The sequence below is a fragment of the Molossus molossus genome, unplaced genomic scaffold, assembly GCF_014108415.1.
Source record: "Molossus molossus isolate mMolMol1 unplaced genomic scaffold, mMolMol1.p scaffold_m16_p_1, whole genome shotgun sequence".
NCBI lineage: Eukaryota > Metazoa > Chordata > Mammalia > Chiroptera > Molossidae > Molossus > Molossus molossus.
The window spans coordinates 208,761,625-208,784,419 of record NW_023425344.1 but is presented as its reverse complement, the minus strand read 5'-3'; the positions used below and the strand labels follow the sequence as shown (position 1 = coordinate 208,784,419).

General features: G+C 35.6%; 1 protein-coding gene across 2 annotated transcripts in view; it reads right to left on the bottom strand.

Annotated features, from left to right (window-relative positions):
* Window positions 1-22,795, bottom strand: part of STYX (serine/threonine/tyrosine interacting protein) — a 73,964-nt gene that overhangs the window by 25,599 nt on the left and 25,570 nt on the right. Inside the window, exons 5-11 of one of the 2 annotated variants that reach the window (XM_036270427.1) lie at window positions 19,017-19,077; window positions 18,635-18,671; window positions 18,177-18,216; window positions 18,033-18,083; window positions 16,082-16,154; window positions 8,218-8,311; window positions 1,803-5,443 (exon numbers count right to left, since the gene is read on the bottom strand). In XM_036270427.1, coding sequence (XP_036126320.1) covers window positions 5,370-5,443; window positions 8,218-8,311; window positions 16,082-16,154; window positions 18,033-18,083; window positions 18,177-18,216; window positions 18,635-18,671; window positions 19,017-19,077 — 430 coding nt within the window. In that variant the 3' untranslated portion in view covers window positions 1,803-5,369. Of the gene's footprint in view, window positions 1-1,802; window positions 5,444-8,217; window positions 8,312-16,081; window positions 16,155-18,032; window positions 18,084-18,176; window positions 18,217-18,634; window positions 18,672-19,016; window positions 19,078-22,795 lie in introns of those variants that run through there. The other variant, XM_036270435.1, reaches the window with a different exon arrangement.

Below are 22,795 nucleotides of genomic sequence, written 5' to 3'. Positions count from 1 at the left end.
TTCCTCTCTCCCTCCCTCCTTCTTTAAAATAATCAAAAACTTATTTTTAATTTTTTTTGTTTTGTTATCCTCACTGGAGGATATTTTCCTTTTTATCTTCAGATAGAGTGGGAGGGAGGGAGGGAGAAAGAAACATTGATGTGAGAGCGATCTTGACCAGGGCTGGGGACAAACCACTACCAAGATATGTGCCCTTGACTGGAACCGAACCTGCAACTCATTGATCCACAGGCTGATGCTCTGACCATTGAGAAAACCAGCCAGGGCAATAAAAACATATTTTAAAAATAAATAATACAGTCTAACCAGTGTGCCTCCATGGTTGAGTGTTGACCCATGCCCAGGTTGTGGGCCCGATCCCCAGAGGGGGGGCATGCAGGAAGTGGCCAATTGATGTTCTCTCACTGATGTTTCTCTCCCTCTCACTTCCTCTAAAATCAATAAAGGAAAAAAATTTTTTTAAAATAAATAATACATAGAAACTGTTCACTAATAGAGGGTGTACTACTTCTCTAGTGATGACCTATACAGATGAAATGATCTGTCTCTAATGAAAGCACCAGGGCTAGATTTGCCTTACTGGAGTTCCCACAACCTTGCCATGATAGTAGCTTTATCAAGTACACCCATATTAGAAAATAAGCCTAATAAAAAGCAAAATTAAGTTCTTACATTTCTTACCACTGAACAATTTGATGTAAAACTGGAAATCTGTTTACAAGGCTGGCATTTCAATAAATTACTTTCAGTGGTGTTCTGAAGGTCTTACCTTAAACCTTCCCTAAAGTAAATAGTTACAAACAAGGTATAGTATATAAAAATTGTGTCATGAGGAAAACGGTGATTTGTATTTAGCTTTAGTTGACCTGAATATGTTACGATTTCCTAAGCCATATTGTGAGTAAACTTGAACAAAGGAAAAAACAGTTATTTAACTATATTCACAAATTTGAGTAGTTTGCTTTCGAAAAAGTATAGTGAAATGACAGGTGTGATTTTTATCGTGCCCCACATATTGTGTATATTTGTATTGCATTGATTCTAAGATGCATATTATTTTACATTAACATTTTGGAACTCTAGGTGCATTTTATGATCAAGGGCTTGTCAGAGTTTATTCAGTAATATTTTGCCTTTTAGTGGTATCTAAAATAATGGTGTAGTAATGGCATCTTACATTTGATGAAAAATAGTATGTAGGTAGGCTAACGGAGGTAAAAGTTATAAAGCAAAAGTATTATTTTTCTTTAATCCTCACCCAAGGACATTTTTGCATTTATCTTCAGATAGAAACATCGATGTAAGAGAGACACATTGAGTGGTTGCCACCCACACAACCCCAACCGGTGTCGGGGACAAACTGCAACTGAGATACGTGCCCTTAGTGGGAACTGAACCCAGGACCATGGTCCACCGGCCGATGCTCTAACCACAGCCAAACCGGCCAGGCAAGAAGTGTTTTTTTAATGGGCTGGAAAATGACCTATAGAATACCTACCATTTATTTTAAGTACGAATTTCCTCACTTCCAACTCTAAACTTAATCAAATAATTCCTAAAAACATACTTGAGCTGAAATTTGGGCCTTGCATTGACTACTGACCATATTTTATGTATATGTGTGTGTCCACAATGTGTTGGAAAATATTCTTAAGTGCTTCTCAATTTCCAATGTTCATTTATCCTTCTTAATCTGTGGGAATTAAACTAAGTTACTTCTATCTGGAAGCCAACAATCTAAAGAAGTTCTGAGGCATAAGCAGTATAAATGAAATTTTCAATCGTTTTGAGGTATAACGGCACAACAGTTTTAATACAACCACAAATCTTCACAAAATAATTTTAATACTTTGTGTCTGAGCTAGCAGCATCTTGCACTGTGACATTCCTATACATACATAAGCATTTTGTCTAAGTACAAATGTTAAAAGCAGAGTAACTTAAGCAATTGCCTATACAAAGGTAAGTAGACACTGTAGGTTATTTTTCTTGAATTTTTGCTGCATAGTAAATTGCAATTACATGTCAGTATAATGTTACTGATTTATAGTATACAGTTGGAACTGTGAGGTATGGCAACTCCCTACAAAGAGAGCTAACATGTAAACCTGAATATTTTGAGTGATTTTTTTTTTAGCTGCCATGGATGGGTAAGACCAAAAATAATAATAATAATAATGATAAAATCCAGCATTCAAAGACCCTAGAAACATTTTTCTGAGCAAAAAATAAAATCTTTTAATCTCAGCTATTTCCTAGCATTTCATTTTTGGAGCATTGTTAAATGGACAATGATAAAGAAAATACTGAAGTGAAGCTATTTGTTGTGGAAGTGTCGGTTAAGCCAGTTATTGAAAAAAAACCCACTAGGTAACTGCTCATTTACTTTACATCAGTTGAGATCCTGATATATATGCATATATATGCACCCCAACTTTATAATTCAAGATTGCCGTTAAATACTTCTAATTCACTTGAATTACCATGGTAATAAGACATTTGGAAACCTTGTATTTTCTAAAAAAGGACATGCTTAACATTTTCTGACATTACTTCTAAATTCAGGTGAAGCACAAAATCCCCCCGAAACATATATTCTGCTCTAAAAATTTTAAGTGGTTGAGAGTTCGTAGCAAAAGTTATCACGATTTAACATTTCTACCATAGAGTAGATACAAATAAACAAAAGTAATTGCTATTTAAAACATCTAATAGATAAAATAATATGAACCAATTAACTGAAGTTAGAAGGTAAGAATACTGCCATTCCAGTTTGAATATTTTCAATATTTAAGTTTCACACTTTCAAAATGGACAATAAAAAACAGTTGTCCTGTATTTTAATGCAATTTCACTTTAAATTCTTTGCCCAGATTACATATTTAATGTTTAAAAATTGGATACTACACCACTTGTACATTATTCAAATATTCTAGAAAATAAATCATGATTGGTTAAATGTATTATAGTTAACTATCACACAACATCAGTAGAAATAAAATTACAGAAATGGAACCAAATAGAAGGAAGACTAGGAAGAGCTACCAGAAGAACTAGTTGAACATTGGGTGGAAGAACAGATCCAAGATAAAACAAATTTGCAATGTTCTTATATGAAAGAAAGAATAAACATCACTTTGTCCACATTAATATTGTACTCATGAAAGTCCCTTTTGCTAGTGTTTGTGATAGACAGTCTTTAATGAACAGTGCTGGGCAGGCACTTTAGTGACAACATAAAAATTATAGTGGTTAGAAAAAGTGGAAAATTACCAGCTATAAATTAATACATAACCAAATCTGTATTTTTTGACCCAACTGCTAGAGAGGATATGTATACTTACTAAACTAATTTTTAAAATCTTTACCTCATTTTTAAAATCTACATGTACTAGTATGAAGATTCTTTTGAGCAGAATTTCTGCTGAATGAAGCATCATATATTATTAGATTACAAGAGAGATCTTTGCTGATTTACCAATAGTGATCTATTTACAGGAAAGCTGTGTTATCTGGCACTTTACCAACTGGCATTTCTGAACATTCAATGAAAATCTTGACTCAACTAGCCAACCACACCAAATGACCTAATCACACAACAGAATACAGACCACAGAGGAATTAACAATATGTTGTTTTCAGGGTTGTAAAATAGAGAAAGGGAAGGGAAATCGGAAGAGGAATATCACCTGGGTCAACAGGAATTAACTCTTATTAACAAAGCAATTTTAATTCATGTCTACACTCCTATGCTGGATAAAACAAGCTTTAACTGTATTATTACATTTTAGGGAGGAAGGCCAAGCAAGTAACGTGGTGTAATGTTACCCTGCATAGTACCTCTTGGTACCAAGGGAACGTATGGAAATCATCCCCATAAGTAAAGCACCTCAAGAGAGGACCGAGAAAAGTGAGATAGAAAGGAGTTTTGTTTGTGCTAACCTAAATCATCAACTATAAAAAGTTAAAACACTCCTCTCCTCCCTCACATCATACTTAAAATAGCAAAAATGTTTTTCTCAGAACAATTTTTATAAATATAAATAAAAATAAGAAGAAACAGGTCCATAAAGTGACTTTGCTAATGCAAATTATGGGACAAATTTGGACTAATTCAATGTAAAGAACAGATTAAAACACGAATTTAAAATACACTAAAGTATCCCACAAATCACTTTCCCCAATAAATGCATCTTCAAAGAAAAGCTTCTGTCTCAGCCAGAACAACCTCAACGAATCACTAATACAATAAAATAAACAAAATAAAGGAGTAAATATTTCCAAATTATTTACTGAGGTTTCCTTAAGCGTCAGACTTTCAGTTTAAACTAATTTGTGGGTTAAAAAAAATACAGAAAAATGTTAAAAACTTTTCCTTGTTCTATATGCTAATTTAGAGGTCATGAGAATTTATTTTTATTCTTTTTAATGATGCAAGGCACTTTTCCTTTTTGGGCTTCATTTAGAAAAAAAAATAGTGCTACATTGGTTTATTATATTCTATTTAGAACCATTTGGACAAAGAAAAACAGGCTAAGCAACACTAAAAGGAACAACACATTTGGCTTTTAAGAAATGCAAAAAGGAAAGTCACTTGAAAATCTAAAACTCTCCTTGTTTTTGAGCATCCGGTATTGTAAAGCAAAGCATCTTTAGTTCATTAAACTTTTTTTCCCCTATAGATTAAACAAATTAGGAAGATAATAGGAAAGGAAGCAATACTTGGATCATTTAAAGTAAGGATAGTTGGCTAATGTCATGATTTAAAGGTTAGTGATAAGTGATCAAGAAGTTTAAAAAAAAGAAAAGGGTAATTAAGCTATTTAATTATCCTAAGAATAAACGTGACAGGTTCCTGCATTTCTTAATGTTTCTGTAAGAGGCTCCAACATAAAATTGAACTGTAAAATTATTTTTTAATTGTAATATATAGAACACAAAATGAATTTTTAGCAAACTTTAGGAAATTCTTTAGTTATAAATTACCCAGATTTATAAACAAATCCCCTAAAACTTGCATTTTGTTTAAAGTAGTAACTTTATATCGTACAAATAAATTTCAAGTATGAAAAGTGCATTATTGCAATAATACCTCTTTGCAAGTCCAAAATTCTTAGTTTATAATAAAACTGTAAAATGTTAAAAAAAAAAAAAAAAGAAAAAAAGAAAGAAAGGAGTAAAACCATCAGTGCCATCTATTGCAGGAATCCAACATCTTAAAATGTTGCTTAACAAGTTGTAGAGAAACATCTGGAAGCAACATATAATTGAAAAGAAAGTACTTGTGTTTTTACCATTTTACATTATTATTGTCTCTAGTGTTTTCTCCTTCCCAAAGAGAAATTCACATCCTCTATGTTGCTCTTGAGTCAGCCATTCTGTGCAGTCGCCACTTGCATGCTTCCAAAATCATCATCTTCTTCATGTGTTCTCTTCAAACTGCCTAAAATTTATTGCATGAACATAACATATAATGGGAACTTAAATTCATTTATTTGTTAGAAATGTTACACCTAATAAGTTTCATTTTTAATGACATGTTGCCATGTATATGCACTAAGAATATTCCATGACTGAACTTTCATCAAACTTGAGTAAATTCTCTTATGAATTATGCAGATAACTTTGTATCTTCATAACAGGATATATTTTCCTTCTTGAGAATAAGTGTGTTTAGGTATTGTAAATGATAAGCATTAATTTTTAAAACAGTTTGAAAATAAAAATTTTAGAGATAATGGTAAATAACTGGTTATCAAATTTATATTTTTTAGGCACCATAATCATGTGACTTGGGACATAAAATTTAAGAAACTAATTTTATATTTGTACAATATTACTTTGTAGATATAATTATCTTTGCTTTCATAGATGCTGCCAAAAATATTTTTCCACTGAAGCTGTGGTTTTTATTACCAACAAGTCTAGAATTGGGAGAAAGGATGGCATGCAGCAAATAGAGATTTTCTTTTATCTATTCTTCACATCAGAGTCTGCTACTACAGAAATTTCCCACATAGAATGAAAGCTGTCCCTGTATGCCCAATAGATGTAATAAAAAAAATTGAATCTCCATGGAGAAAAACTTTAGGAAACAATAACTGGTAAAGCAGGTGCTGTATTATATGCCTAACAATGACATGGCCTTAAACTTAAGCTCTAACAGCTGTGCTAAATCAGAGTAATGTTAATTCAGAGGGCAGATTCCAACATGAAACTAATGTGTCACTATAAAATTAATCAAATAAGGATAGAAATATAAATCAAGACAATCTAATAAAGAAGAAAATATGCTAGACATAGGACTAAATACCACTGTTGTAACTGAGTTTCAGATGAGGTGCTGCACTTGTCTTCCACTAAGGGAGGTTAAAGTACAAATAACTAATGCAAGGCAGAAAAGTGGGAAGCACAGATACAGGAGTTTCAAATGATGGGATTGGAGGAAGAGTAAATTAATCTCTTGAGAGATGACATGTAACCAAGTTTGTAGAAACAGAAAGACTAAATGTGATTCTTTCTAGGTGGAAAAAAGACACAAAGGAAACCATTGTGGAGTGCATATACAATAAATAGAAAGAGTGAGGCCCTGGCCAGATAGCTCAGTTGGTTCTAGTGTCATCCAAACACCAAGGTTGCGGGTTCAATCCCTGGTCAGGGCACATACAAGAAACAACCAATGAATGCATAAACAAGTGCAACAACAAATTGATGTTTCTCTCTCTAAAATAAGAAGGAAAAAAAAAAAGTTAATGACAACTAGGAAGTTGTGCCTGAAGGATGAATATGTAAGATCACAACAGGCTGTGCAATACAGTGAAGAGAGTGCTTGCTGGACTTGTGGTTCAGATCACCAGTGCTCAGTTTCCAGCCCACAAGCAGTAGGTATGTAACTTATTCTTCCTATCATATAAGGCTGCTGGTTCCAATGAGAACAGAATGAACTTTGGGGGAGAAAAACCATAGATAAATAAATTCCATGAGTGCTCCGGTCAAGAAAAAAAGAAGAGGGCAAACAAGGGTAACAAGATCTTGGAAGGAGGAAGGTAAAAGTTAAAAGATTTTGAGAGTGTACTTGAATCATTAACTTTGAAAATGGGGAAGGGGGCTCTGAAAAAGGGAAGGGACTGAATATCCATGACAAGAGAAAAACTGAGGTAGCTGACATTAATCACTCTAACTTGAAACATACTTTCATTTATTATCATTCATTCTATTTTTTTTTTTTTTTTTTGTGGTTAATCCTCACCAGAGGATATTTTTTCACTGATTTTTAGAGAGAGTGGAAGGGAAGGAGAGAGAGCAAGCTAGAGAAACATCAATGTGAGAGAGCCACATCAACTGGTTGCCTCCCACATGACCCTGACTGGGACCAGGGATCAAACGTGCAACCCAGGTATGTGCCCTTGGCTGGGAATCAAACCTGCAACCCTTAGGTCCCCAGGCGGACACTCTAACTGCTGAGCCAAACCAGCTAGGACATTATCATTTATTCTTTTTTTTAATCCTCACCCGTATTTATCTTCAGATAGAGCGGGAGGGAGAGTGGGAGGGAGAGAGAGAGAAACATCAACGTGAGAGACACATCGACTGGCCGCCACCACATGACTGCAACTGGGGCCGGGAACAAACTGCAACTGAGGTACAAGCCCTTAGCAGGAACCGAACCTGGGACTCTCTGGTCCGCAGGCCAATGCTCTAACCGCGGAGCCGAACTGGCCAGGGTTCATTTATTCTTAATATGATCACCTCTTCTACAGATTCCTCTTTTTTTTTTTTTAATTCATTTTTTAGAGAGAGAGAAACACAGATGTGAGGGAGAAACATCAATGGCTGCCTCCTGCACTCCCCCTAGGGACTGAGCCTACAACCCAGGCATGTGCCCTGACTGGGAATCGAACCAGGACCTCTCAGTCCATTGGACGACGCTCACAGGCTCTTATTTTAATCTAAGTAGCAACACAGATATACTACTTAGAGACTTAAAACTAAACCAAGTAGAAATCTGATCTTCCAGCCAGCATACACCAATTAACTATGTAGTGATGTGCACACAGCTGATAATACACACTTATTTATCATAAAATTAAATTTTGAAATTATCATTTTCCTAAACAATTTAAATTGTTCAGTGTAACTTGTAACAAGCAAAATATACTTATTTTCTACCTTTCATCTTTCTTCCCACAACTTTCTCAAAACTGAAGAAATCCTTACCTGTGGTACCAGAATGGACAGATAATGACCTTTCTATCTGGAGTGGTGACATCATCTGTATTGTTAATTTTGCTAGGTAGATGGCTTCATATTCCTAAAAAAAATTTTCAATTAACTTCAACATACATTTTAATTCTTGGATACCCAAAACAGTGGTTGATGTGTACATTATGGGTATTCTTAGTTTATACCGAAAAATTTGGTACCATATTGTTGTAAGAGAAATGCAGGCTTAAAATTCTTTTATCATAATTTCACATTTGCTGAGAGAATATAAATCAAGGCACGCCAATAGCTTGCACTAGGGTGTCACACACTGAACTACCAGTCAGTAGGTGTTGGGACATTATGATAATAAGTATGACACTTTCACCACTATTTTACTTGTTCTGATAGAATGAAAAATCAATGAGAAAGCAGTAAGAGAACAATTAGAAAAGTGGCAAAATTATCATAATTTGAAGATGAGATGAAAGGACAAGATAATCAACTAGAAAATTTTTTAGAATCAGTAAGAATTTAATAAGGTTGCCAACTGAAAACTTAATAAAAACCAGCAACTTTCCTAAATACAAGTAATGAAATAGAAAATGTACTGGAAGAAGAAACAATTTCACTTATGATGGGAACAAAAAAAATACCTGGAATAAATTTCATAACAAACACATATATTCTGTGCAGAGAAAAAAACTTTAAAACACTAAAGGATATAGAAGTTGATTTGAATAATTGGAATATATTCTTAGAGTTGGAGACTAAAAATTTAAAGGTGACATTTCTTTCTTAACTGAATATAGGGATACTATTATTAAAAACAACTATAAAACTTCTTCCAGTAAAGTTAACACCACAATACCACAATATAAATGTATGGCCCTGCCAGGAAAATTCTAGCTAGAAAGAACAATGAGGGGCTCTGGAACCATACTATAAACTGTCTATATAATATTATAGTATTTAAAATTGTTTGATACAGATGCAGCAATAAGCAGATCAATGAAATAGATCAGAATTTGCTGTATAATAAAAATGGCATTTCAAATCAGTTGGCTAAAGATAGATGTGCTTCATATGCAGAACTCTTACAAACCAATGAGAAAAAGGCTTACAACCTATATGAAAAATGGGCAAACCATAACAAGTTGCCACTTTTACCACTGTTATGACAATAACCAAAAAGTTTATTGAAATACTTTTGATTATTGGTATTAACTGGAGTATTCTTTTTTGGTAGTGTTAAGTTTACATTATTTTGGCCTTTTTAGAGTCAATTTGCCATCACATTTCAAATCCTCTCTAGCCCAGCAATTCCACTTTTATCAGTTATCTTACAGGTATATTCACACGTGTAAACAGAGCTGCACCTATTCTTTCCAATATTGTTTATAATCATGAAAGGCTAGAAACAATCTAAAGGTCCATGTATAAGGGACTGGTCATAAAAAATTGTTATATATGTACATATACATATGAAAATATTTTGCAGCCCTGGCTGGTTTTGCTCCATAGTTAGAGTGTTGGCTTGCGGACCAATGAGTCGTGGGTTCAATTCCGGCCAAGGTCACAAACCTCGGTTGCAGTTCACCACTGATCCCGGTTGGGGTCGTGTGGGAGGCAACCAGTCAATGTGTCCCTCTCACATGGATGTTTCTCTCTCTCTCCCTCCCTCCCTCCCACTCTATCTGAAGATAAACAGAAAAATGTCCTTGGTTGAGGATTGAAAAAAAAATTTTGCAGGCAGAGCTATGCATGCTGTTTATACTATTGAGGAGATTTTTTTTTATTGTGTTCTCCTTAGGTATTCTTGAATTTTACATTTTTAAGCATAAGTGTATATTACTTTTTCAAATATAGAATTCAGTTTAAAAAGATGTTTTTACATAACAATGTTGAAAGGCAAAGAAACTTACACATTATAATTAGCTTTGTGTTCTATAATTATAAAGATGGAATAAAAAACATTTTACACAAACAAGGTGAAGACAGAGATACCACTGTTTCTTTTAAATGAAGTAAAAGAAGACTCACAGACACGGACAACAGTATAGAGACTACCAGAAGGAAAAGAGGGGATAGATGGTGATGGAAGGAGACTTGACTTGGGGTGGTAAACACACAACACAATGTCCAGATGATGTATTGTAGAACTGTATACCTGAAACATGTATAATTTCATTAACCTATGTTACCCCAATAAATTCAATTAAAAAACTATTAAATAAATAAAAATTTGTTTAAAAAATAAAGTCAAGTCTGGGGGGGGGGGGGGAGTAACATCTGTAACAAAAATAAATTAATAAAAATTGGAGAAAAATAGCCCTGGCCAGTTTGGCTCAGCGGTTAGAGCGTCGGCCTGAGGTGCGGAGAGACCCGGGTTCGGTTCCCGCTAAGGGCACGTACTTCGGTTGCAGTTTGTCCCCGGCCCTGGTTGGTCGTGCGGGTGGCAGCCACTCGATGTGTCCCTTCACGTCGATGTTTCTCTCTCTCCCTTCCTCTCTCTCCCTCCCACTCTATCTGTACAAAAAATGGAAAAGTATCCTCGGGTGAGGATACAAAACAAAAAAAAAAATTGGAGAAAAATAAAATAAAATGAAGTAAAAATTAAAAGTAAGTTAAAACAAAACTGAGTTAAAATTTAAAGTATGGTAACTAAGACAACCTATATTATAATGCACTTGATGTCTAAATTTGAGATTTATTCCTGCATAAGTGAATGGAATCAGCCAGAGCACATTCTTCAACCTGTGATTTTCTGTCTTAAAAAAAATTAAACTAGTCTTGCCCTGGCCGGTTTGGCTCAGCAGTTAGAGCGTCGGCCTGCGGTCCTGAGAGACCCGGGTTCGATTCCCGCTAAGGGCGCGTACCTCGGTTGCAGTTTGTCCCCGGCCCTGGTTGGTTGTGCGGGTGGCAGCCACTCGATGTGTTCCTTTCACGTCGATGTTTCTCTCTCTCTCTCTCTCTCTGTTCCTCTTTCTCCCTCCCACTCTACCTGAACAAAAAATGGAAAAATGTCCTCGGGTGAGGATAAAAAAAAAAAAAAGGAAAAAAAAAAAAAAATTAAACTAGTCTAATCAGATAATTCTTATTGTTTTTAGTATACCATCCAGGTACCAACGAAATCTGAAATGTGGAAAAGATAAAGTATATAAAAATTTTAAAGTTGTATGTCGTATATTTAGATTCAAAACTCAGTGTGGGTGACCAAAGTGGAGGAAAAAACTGAAGAAATTTCTAACATGAATTATTTTACCTTATATTTAACATGTGTCTTTAATCCTTTTTTCTGGTTATGGCAGCTTTTTTCCCCCCTTTAAATATGTCTTTATTGATTTTTTTAGAGAGAGAGGGGAAGGAAGAGAGAGAGAGAAACATCAGTGGGCTGCCTCCTGCATGCCCTCATCTGGGGATCAAGCCCACAACCTAAGCATGTGCCCTGACCAGGAATCAAAACAGGACCTCTCAGTCCACGGGACAATGCTCAATCTGCTGAGTCACACCCACCGGCTGGTAATGGCAGCTTTTAAGAAAATTCTTTTGGGCATATTACCTAAAATAATATACAGATTTAATGCAATCTCCATCAAAATCCCAGTCATTTTTAAAGAAACAGAGCAAAAAAAATCATCAGATTATATATAACCACAAAAACAAAAAAAACAAAAAACAAACAAAAAAACCCCAAATAGCCAAAGTAATACTGAGAAAAAAGAATAAAGCCAGAGGAATCACTACCTGACTTCTAATTATACTACAGAGCTACGATAATCAAAATAGCATGGCACTGGCAGAAAAACAGACACACAAACCAATGAAACAGAATAGAGACCCCAGAAATAAAACCACATGTATACAGGCAAAAAATAATTTTTGACAAAGAAGCCAAAAACACACAATGGAGAAAAGAAAGCCTCTTCAATACATAGTTCTGGGAAAATCAGAAAAACACACGCAAAAGAATGAAACTGGAGCCTGGCCGGTGTGGCTCACTGGTTGAGTGTCAACTCACGTACCAAGAGGTTGCTGGTTCGATTCCTGTTCAGAGCACATGCCCAGGCTGTGGGCCCAATCCCCAGTGGGGAGCATGCAGGAGGTGGCCAATAGATGTTCTCTCTCATCGATGTTTCTCCCTCTCTCCTTCTCCCTTCCTCTCTCTCCAAAATCAATAAAGAAAAAAAAATTCCAAAAAAAGAAAGAATGAAACTAGATTACAGTTTGTCTCCTTGTACATACATTAATTCCAAATGGATCAAAGACCTTAATATAAGATCTGAAACAATAAATTATATAGAAGAAAACATAGGTACTCATCTTATGGACCTTGGTCATAGAGAACATTTTATGAATTTGACCCCAAAGGCAAGGGAAGTAAAGGCAAAAATAAATGAATGGTGTGGTACTTCAATCCTCCCACAACCATATCAAAATTACAATGAAAATTACAGAAAACCACCAATCAGAACTGCCTGAAAACTTGCTGAATGGATGTCCTATAACTAAGGATTTAAAGAAGCCACATGGTGACTGGTAGGAAGAGCAGAGAAGCAGAACAGGTTGCTCCCACACCCAAGTGTGACAGTTTGTTTGTTTGTTTGTTTATTTATTTTCCTCACTGGAGGACACTTTGAAGAGCAGAGATGCAGAACAGGCTGGTCCCACACCCAAGTGTAGCAGTTTGTTTGTTTATTTATTTATTTTTTTATCCTCACCGGAGGACATTTTTCCATTCTTTGTTTAGATAGAGCGGGAGGGAGAGAGAGGAAGAAAGAGAGAGAGAAACATCGACGTGAAAGGGACACACTGAATGGCTGCCACCGGCACGACCCAACCAGGGCCGGGGACAAACTGCAACTGAGGTACGTGCCCTTAGCGGGAACCGAACCCAGGTCTCTCTGGACGACAGGCCAACGCTCTAACTGCTGAGCCAAACCGGCTATGGCCAAGTGTGGCAGTTTAAAATCAGGAACCATATCTCTATTGAGGAGATAACCCCTGAGGGGTGAGGGGTCTCAGCCCCACACTAGGTCCCCCAGCCCAGGGTTCCAGTATCAGGAAGAGAAGTCTCCATAACTTCTGTCTGTAAATACCAGCAGGGATTTTGGCTGAGTGAGACAGACAGCTGAGTGAGACAGACAGCTTCTGGAGCCCCAGGCCGTTCCTCTTAAAGGGTTCACACACAAACTTACTTGGACTCATTCCCTCTGAGCTTCAGCACTGAGGCAGCTGCGTGAAAGAAACCAGAGACATATGCAGAGGAACTGAATTGTCTGGCATCAGGGTGAGGGCTAAAGGGGCAGTTTTCTCCCAGACAAAAGTGCTGGCAGAGGCCATTGTTCCTTTTCTGAGACACCCCCCACCTCCACCCCGAGCCAACAGGCAGGCACCATATCTGAGTCTATCAACCCAGCTCACAGTTTACCCTGCCCTGGTGATTGATTGCCTAAGGCCCCTGCTCTACCAAGCCATTTCCAGTGGCTTTTCCATACAACTGGCCTCTCTTGCCTCATACTTCAAACTTTCCTAAAATTTCTCAATCAAGCAGCATCTGGCCTCTGTGTACCCCCTATCTCTTGATACGTCGCCCTAGGCCTGGCACTAATAGCAGTTGGCTTTGGTTTGCAGCTTGGCCTCTCCTGTGAACCCCTAAGCCCAACATCTGCAGATGGCTCAGTAACTCATGCCAGGTGGATGCAGGCAGGGCACAGGCAGTGGCTGACCTTGAACCCCCCAAGGAGGTCCCAGAGCCAGGACAGCTTCAGACCATGCAAGATTACAACCCTAACACCTCCATAAACAACACACTCAAGGAGTAGACTTGGTGAGCACCATAGCTCCAATGAAGCAAGTTCTGCTCCATAGGGTCAACTCCTGCACAGCAGCTCCTCTGCTGTAGTTGCAGCCAGTTACCACAGCTGAACGGGCTCAGGGTCAATCCCTCCCTGTGACACCAACAGCAATCAAGGCTCAACTACAACCAGACAGTGCACAGCCCACACAGCATCGTACCGGAGCGCCCAGCTCGGGTGATCGGGGTGGCTGTGCCACTGGGTCCTGTAGTACACCTACTAAATAAGGCCACTCTATCAAAATCCAGCAGGTATAGCAACTCTACCTAATACATGGAAACAAACAAAGGGAGGCTACCAAATGAAGAGACAAAGAAACCGATCCCAAATGGAAGAACGGGAGAAATCCCCAGAAAAAGAACTGAATTAAATGGAGGCTAACTACCTGATACAGAATTCAAAACAATGGTTACAAGGATGCTTAAGGAACTTAGAACTTCAACATCCTGAAAAAGAACATAAAGACCATATAAAAGAACTAGTCAGAAATGAAGGATACACTAACTGAAATGAAAGGACTCAACAGTAGAGTAGATGAAGCCAAGAGTCAGATCAGCAATTTGGAATATAAGAAAGCCAAAACACCCAATCAGAACAGCAAAGAGAAAAAAGGATTTTAAAAAATGTAGTTTATGTAAGGAGCCACTGGGATTTCAAGCAAACCAACTTTCACATCATGATGGCGTCAGGAGAAGAGAGAGAGAGGAATAAACTAAAAACCTATTTGAAAAAATGACAGAAAACTTCCCTAACCTGGTGAAGGAAACAGACATATAAGTCCAGGATATTTGCAATCAAGAGCTCCAACAAGAGATTAGTATCCAAAATATATAAAGAACAACTCAACACTAAACAATCCAATAAAAATGGGCACAGGACCTGAAAATGCACTTCTCCCAGTAAGACATGCCAACAGATATATGAAAAAATGTTCAACTTCATTAGCTATTAGGGAAATGCAAATCAAAACTACTATAAGATACCATACCACCTCACACCTGTTAGAATGGCCATTATCAATAAGATAAGTAATAACAAATGTTGAAGAGGTTGTGCAGAAAAAGGAAACCTCATTCACTGCTGGTGGGAATGGAGACTGGTACAGCCACTATGGAAAAGTGTGGAGTTTCCTAAAAAAATTAAGAATATAGCTACCATATGACCCAGCAATCCCTCTCCTGGGTATACACTTGAAAAACTGGAAAACATTTATATGCAAAGATATATACACTCCTATGTTCACTGCAGTATTGTTCACAGTGGCCAAGACATGGAGAAAACTAAGGCGTCCTTCAATAGAGGCCTGGATAAAGAAGATGTGGTACAGCGGAATACTACCCAGCCATAAGAAAAGATGAAATACTGCCATTTGCGACAACATGATGGACTCTGAGAATATTATGATAAGCAAAAATGTCAGTTAGAAAAAGCTAAGAACCATATGATTTCACTCATATGTGGGATATAAAAATGAAACTCATAGACACAGACAACAGTATGGTGGTTATCAAAGGGGAGTAGGAGAGTGGGGGCAAAAAGGGGGCAAAATATATAGTGACAGAAGATGGTTTGGGTGGTAAGCATACATGAGCAATATACAGATCATGTATCATAGAAATGTACACTTGAAACCCATATGATCCTATTAACCAATGCCACCCCAATAAATTTAATTTATAAAAGAGGCAAATTCTTTTAAGTAGATATGCAAGCTTTAATAAAGAATCAAGTTAGATTACGGCAATTTTTAAGTATTTATAGTCAGCCCTCATTTATCGCGGTTAATCAGTTCCAGACTCTACAGCGATAAATGAATTTCCGCGAAGTAGGATTCTTTATTTATATATAAGTCGTCCCTCACCACTTCGCGCTTTGACTTTCGCGATAGAGTGAAGCTACGAAAGTCGAAGCATAAAGTGGCGAGGGACGACTGTACAAAGTAAATTCTACACCTAAATTACATGGACATAAGATTTTAATTATCATACTTTCTGACTGCCTTAAAGGAGAAAAGAGGTTACCTGAAGTTGATGGACAAATCCAGCATTAGGATTAATACAAAATCTTCTTTCTTGAACATAAGCAAATGCATCTCTGAAAACAGAAAAAGAAAATTAAAATGGTATTATTAGTTCATGAATTAATCTTAATTTTTCTAGAATTCATCTACAATAGAAACGTATCTAAATATTTACCTAAAATAGGACATCATAATCATATAGCTTGTACTCCAGAGTGGTAGTGAGTTATAATAGAAATAGAAACAGAATGGTCAGACTAATCACAATAAAATGGGATTATAATACCTATCTTGGAAGGCTATTGTAAAGATGGGAGATAATAAGTGTGAAGTACCTTGTATAGCATCTCTCACATAGTACATACTCAAAATATTATCACTGATCAAATGAGAAGTATATCTACTTCCTTGTGTTGTGAGGCTTAAGTGAGATAAAAATGCCTAGAATAGTAAGTATCTGGAACATAGCAGAGACCCAATAAAAGGAAGTGACTTTCACTATTAATATTATTACTAACAAGACACCAAATAAAGAGAAAAAAGAAAACAGAGTCTCCCAATGCTTATCTTTTTCAACTAAACAAATAAATTACTTGTATTCAAATAATATTCCTCTAAGAACTGATACCACTAAGCAAACTTTTCCATTATAATTTAAATACAAAGGATATGAAAAAAACTAGCGAAGTATTTGAATGTTTGTTATGTGTCAGGCATGCGGATCCAATGCTGAACATAGCTCAAATGGAGAGAGTAATGGGGAACATGGTATAAGGATGGGTGCATGTCATACAAGTTTCACTGGCCATGTTAAGTTATTGAGGACCAGAAACCTTCGAGAGCTTATTGGGGTAATTAGATTAATCTTTTGAAAAGATCATTCTGACTGTAGTATAGAGAATGAAACAGACTGGAGCAAAGAATACAGGGGACCACTAAGAAGGCTCCTATTGGATGACACAACTAGAGCTTGGATTAGGGGGATTAAATGATGAAGAGAAAGATACACTGATACTCAATGTATATTTTAGGACATAAAACAGACAAGATTGAGTAATGAATCCATTTGGGAGATGGGGAGTAAAAGAGGAGGTGTCAATGATTACAAGATTTTTAACTTGTACAACAAGATACACTAAGAAAGGAAACACTGTACACTGGCCAGGTTTTTGTTTTGGTTTGGGGTGAGAAGCTTATGACCTCTCCTCTCTCCTTTTTATCTTTGCATATGCTTGAAAAAGATGAGTTTGGTTAAGAAAGACTATAATGAATAATAAATAGAAGCTAAAACAATTTCTAGGTAATTTTTCATCCAACAACTATTAAAGAAAAACATAATAAATTAGGCTTTTTTTTTTAATCCTCACCCGAAAACATTTTTGCAAGTATCTTCAGATAGAGCGCGAGGGTGAGAGGGAGGAAAGAGAGAAACATCGATGTGAGAGAGACACATCGAGTGGTTGCCACCCACATGATCCCAATCGGGGCCAGGGACAAACTGCAACCGAGGTACGTGCCCTCAACGGGAACTAAACTCGGGACTCTGGTCCACGGGCTGACGCTCTAATGGCTGAGCCAAACCTGCCAGGGCATAAATTAGGCTTTTAAATAAAGAAAGCAGTAAAATCTGTGTCTAGAAGTTTTTAAACTCAGACTAACCAATTCCCTAGCAGTAAGGAGTTTTCCATGGATTATTCTAACTATAACTACCATAGCTTCTTAAAATTACAACAGCACTAGCTCCATAAAACCAGAACAAAATTTAGCTTAAGTAGATAATGTAGATAAGCTACAAAGGTTAGAAAACCAAGTAAGCAGAGTACTAGGGCCTATCAAACATATCTAGATAACAAAATCAAAGGAACAGTAAAACTTCAAACTTCCAACATCTCCATTTAGTTCCATTTTAATAAGAATTTAAATTGTGGCTAGGTTTTAGAGTACTTTCTTACCTGTACTTCATTCCAAATGTTTCCATAATGTATGCAATAACAAAGGCAGCACTGAAGAGGGGGAAAAAATTTTAGAAAAAAATGGAAAACACAACTCATTAATTAAATGCTACAGAAAAAAAAAGATAATCTCTAACTTCATACCTCCTGGAGATCCCTGCATTTCCATGAACAAGAACTTTTCCTAAAAAATAAGAAATAGTTATTCTCATAGAAAAATACCTGATTCAATAGCTAAAATATATTGAAACCATGTATCTGTCATATCATATTAAAATATTTTCTTAAACACTTTATATGTACCAAGTTAGATGTTTATTAATATTCAAATATTTACAATTTATTTACACTAACTATGTAGAAAATACAACAGACTTTTAGGTAAAAGAGATTTAAAGCTGACCTAGAATTTGAAAATAGCTCTGCAGGGATATTTAAGAAAGCATATCCAAACAAAACAGAAATCAAGAAATACAAACTTGAGAATAGTCCGTTATATGTAATTACAACTTCTATATCCTGAATTTAAAATGAATACTTACTAAAAAAATTAAACAAATAATCTCCTAAAAATAAACATTAGCTAAGTAAATATTACTTACCTCCAGTTTGTAAGCTCCCATCAATAAATTCTTTAGTCTGAAGGCAAAGACAATGTGTTATAATAAAACATGTGGATTAACGTAAACATAAAATACATAGTGAAACAAAATATATTAAAACTAACTTATTGCTAATTTATATGAATAAAATTACATTAATTCAAGAATTTTCAAAATGCTACAAATACAACCATTTCAAGTTTAAAAATTATACAGGGTGCTAAAATTTAATTTTAATAAATTCAAAGTATGATTTCTCAAATTTAGAAAATATATATAATCCCACACATTTCAGTCATAACAGAAGTAAAAGTTTTAGAATCACAATTAAGAGGCCAAACCATGAAAAATTTTTAAATGATATTAAAATATTGATACCTACCATGGGGAAAAAACGTATTATATTTTCAACTGGATTATCTGCAATATCCAAGACTAAGTATCTGAAAATAGAATATTTGTGATAAGCACACTTTCAGATAAAACTTTAAGTATTAAAAAACTAACTCTGAAAATTGCTAGACATCCATGAAAAGAATGCAAAACAACTTTCAAAGTATCGTATTCCCAAGAAGTGGACCATAGATTCTATATTACTTGAAGCATACATAGCATTTAAAGCCTTAAATAACACATGTGAACATTGCTCTGATATGTTAGTATTCAAAAATCTATCTCGTTAAAACAGAAAAATCACAAGAAAAGATCTTTGTTAGGATCAGAGTTGACCTAGAAAATAAAGACAAAAAGTGCCGGTATTCATTATTGTTATTCTATTTTTACCACTTCCCTAGGACTAGAAGATTCTTCTCTGAATGATCCTGTAATCCACCCCTCCTTACAACCCTACAGAGAACAATTCAGAAGAAGCTTAAAGTGTGAAAGAGAAGGAGTTAATCAAAATAGGAGGCAGTTTGATGGAGTCACAAGTCAAACATTCGCTGTTTGAACTAACCATCAGTAGAACAAAAAGGTCAAAAGATCACCTGTCCTGAAATTTTATGCTTTGGAAACATTTAAAATTAGACATAATTAATATGCTAGGCTTTTTTTAAATTTTGTAAAATACTTCCATTTTTAAATTATCCAAGATAACCTATTTACTAACACAGTTATAAATAAGTTATGAAATTAATTTTTTTAAATGTTTTTATTGCTTTTTTTAGAGAGAGGGAGAGAGAGAAACACCTATGTGAGAGAGAAACCTCAATCGGCTGCCTCCTACACACCCCCTACTGGGGATCGAGCCCACAACCTGGGCATGTGCCCTGATCCAGTATAGAACTGGAACCTCCTAATCCATGGGAAGACTCTCAATCCACTAAGCCACACTGGCTGGGCATAAAATTAATTTTTAAAGTCAATATTGTTTTAAAAATCAGTTTTTTATAATGATCATTTAGGTGATAACAACATTAATAAATTCAGGGCTTATCGGAGAAAGATGAAGCTCAGGATCCAAGGATAGACCAATGTAAAAACCATAAGGATTCTGACAACAATAGTACCTTAAAATGATTGGGTAGACCTGTTATATAAAACACTGCTTCAGGGGTAAAAAAAAAGAAGTTAATTCAGAGTCAAACTAAAATATTTACTGCATGCCATTTTGAATGTCAAAAACTAGTAGTAGAACTATTGATTTATAAGCCAATACTTAAGTTTAAGGAGAAAGTAGTTCTTCCATTAAGATAAAGAACCTGTTGCCCTGGCTGGTTTGGCTCAGCGGTTACAACATTGGCCTGTGGTCCGGAGAGGCCCGGGTTCGGTTCCCACTACGGGCATGTACCTCAGTTGCAGTTTGTCCCCGGCCCTGGTTGGGTCGTGTGGGTGGCCACCACTCGATGTGTCCCTTTCACGTCGATGTTTCTCTCTCACTTCCTCTCTCTCCCTCCAGCTCTATCTGAATAAAAAATGGAAAAATGTCCTTGAGTGAGGATAAAAAAAAAACATTCCAAAAAAAAGATAAAGAACCTGCTCTGGGTACTAAAAACAAATGTATAGTATGACATTTTAAAATGTAACACTTTCATTTTCTTTAATATATATAAGTCTATATGTGTATATGCATACTACACATATACAATAGAGAAATATTTAGGAAAAAATATACCAAAATGTTAACTAAAGTGTATCTTTTAGGTTGTGGAATTATAAAATATTTTTCTTGGTATAATTTTGGTTTTTACAAAAGTATCTATAAAAAACAAGTATTTCTTTTACAATTAGAAAAAATTCAATCTATTTTATTTTAAAATATAGACATTCATTTTTTTAAAACAAGTTTTTATTAACTGAGAAATATGTACACATAGTCAAAAGTTCTATCAGTATAAAAAAATATTTGCGCCCGGCCAGTGTGGCTCACTGGTTGAGCATCGACCCATGCACTAAGAGGTTGCCAGTTCCATTCCTGGTCAGGGCACATGCCCAGGTTATGGGACAGAACTCCATGAAGGACATGCAAGAGGTGGCCAATCGGTGTTCTCTCTCATTGATGTTTCTATCTCTCTCTCCCTCTCCTTTCCACTCTCTAAAAAAAAAAAAAAAAAAAATCAATAAAGAAAATAATTTTTAAAAAATATTTGCAATAAAAAATAGGTTCCTTTATCATTCTAGACCCTGAATATCCCCTCAGTAGCAATCATTGTCAAGTTTATAGTCTGTTAGTCCAGAAATTTTCTACACATATACAAAAATATATATGCCTAATGCTTTGTATGTATTTTTAAACACACTGAGAGTACACATGGTTCTGCACCTTAATTTTTCTTTTAATAAATCTTAAGAGATTATTTCATATCAATTAGAAAAATAATTGATATGAAATATCAATAAACACAGAAATACTTCATTCTTTTTCATGGTTATAGTATTCTATTGTATATTTACACAATATATTTTATGTCTTGTACTGATGGATATTCAGGTCACTCATTTTTACCAATAAAGCAGACCATTAAAATATTTTATATATGTTTTTATATAGACACAGAATATCTCTAGAATGATACTCAAGGAAGAGTTATTTTTTAAATTTTTTATCTCTCACTTGAGGATATTTTTCTACTTATTATCAGATAGAGTGGGAAGGAGGGAGAGAGAGAGACAGAGAAACATCGACATGATAGAGCCACATCGACTGGTTACCTCCCGCATGACCCGACCAGGGCTGGGGATGAACTGCAACTGAGGTATGTGCCTTTCACTGGAATCGAACCGGTGACTCATTGGTCCATGGGCCAACGCTCTAACCACTAAGCCAAACTGGCCAGGACTCAAGGAAGAGTTTTAACAGTAGTTGCTTCCCAGGAGAGAAGCTAGGTGTTTGGGTTTAGAGAAGGAAAGTAATTTCATCATATACCTTTTTGTACCATGTGTAATATACTCTTACTAAAGTTAAAATAAAGAACATTAAAAATCTTTAGATGTTCAACAGCACTCACTGTAAGATAAATGAGAAAGGCAAATTTAAATTACATGAAACACCGTTTTTAATCTAAGAGATTTGGAATGTTTTATTATTTTGTCTTGCAGAGATACCAAAAAAATAGTCATTCTCATTACACTTCTAGGTGGAAATGTAGACTGATCCAACTCACTCGAGGGCAATTTGCATTATTAAAATTTTAAATGCTCATATCCAGCAATTCCACTTCTACAAATTTATCCTACTGATAAATTCACATATGAATTAAATGACATATACAAGGATACTCACTATATACTATATTAGCAAGTCTGGAAACAATCTAAAAATCCAACAACAGGAGATGGGTTGAATACATTTTAGTGTAGTCGTACCATGAATTACTGTGCAACTTGAAAAGAATACAGTCATCCCTCGCCACTTTGCACTTTGACTTTCGTGGCTTCTTCCAATGCTATACTATATTTGAAAAAAAAAACTGCGGTAGAGTGAAGCCCTGCCAAGTCGAAGCTTGAAGTAGCAAGGGACAACTTTGTATAAATAAAGAATCCTACTTCGTGGAAATTAATTTATTGTGGTAGAGTCTGAACTGATTCACTGCGATAAATGAGGGCCGACTGTAATGCAACTCTAAGAAATGATATGAATGAAGCAACTCCAAAAAATATACAATTAAAAAAAATCCAGTGTAAAAAACCAAAGTTTATCTGTAGGAATATGCTTATATATGT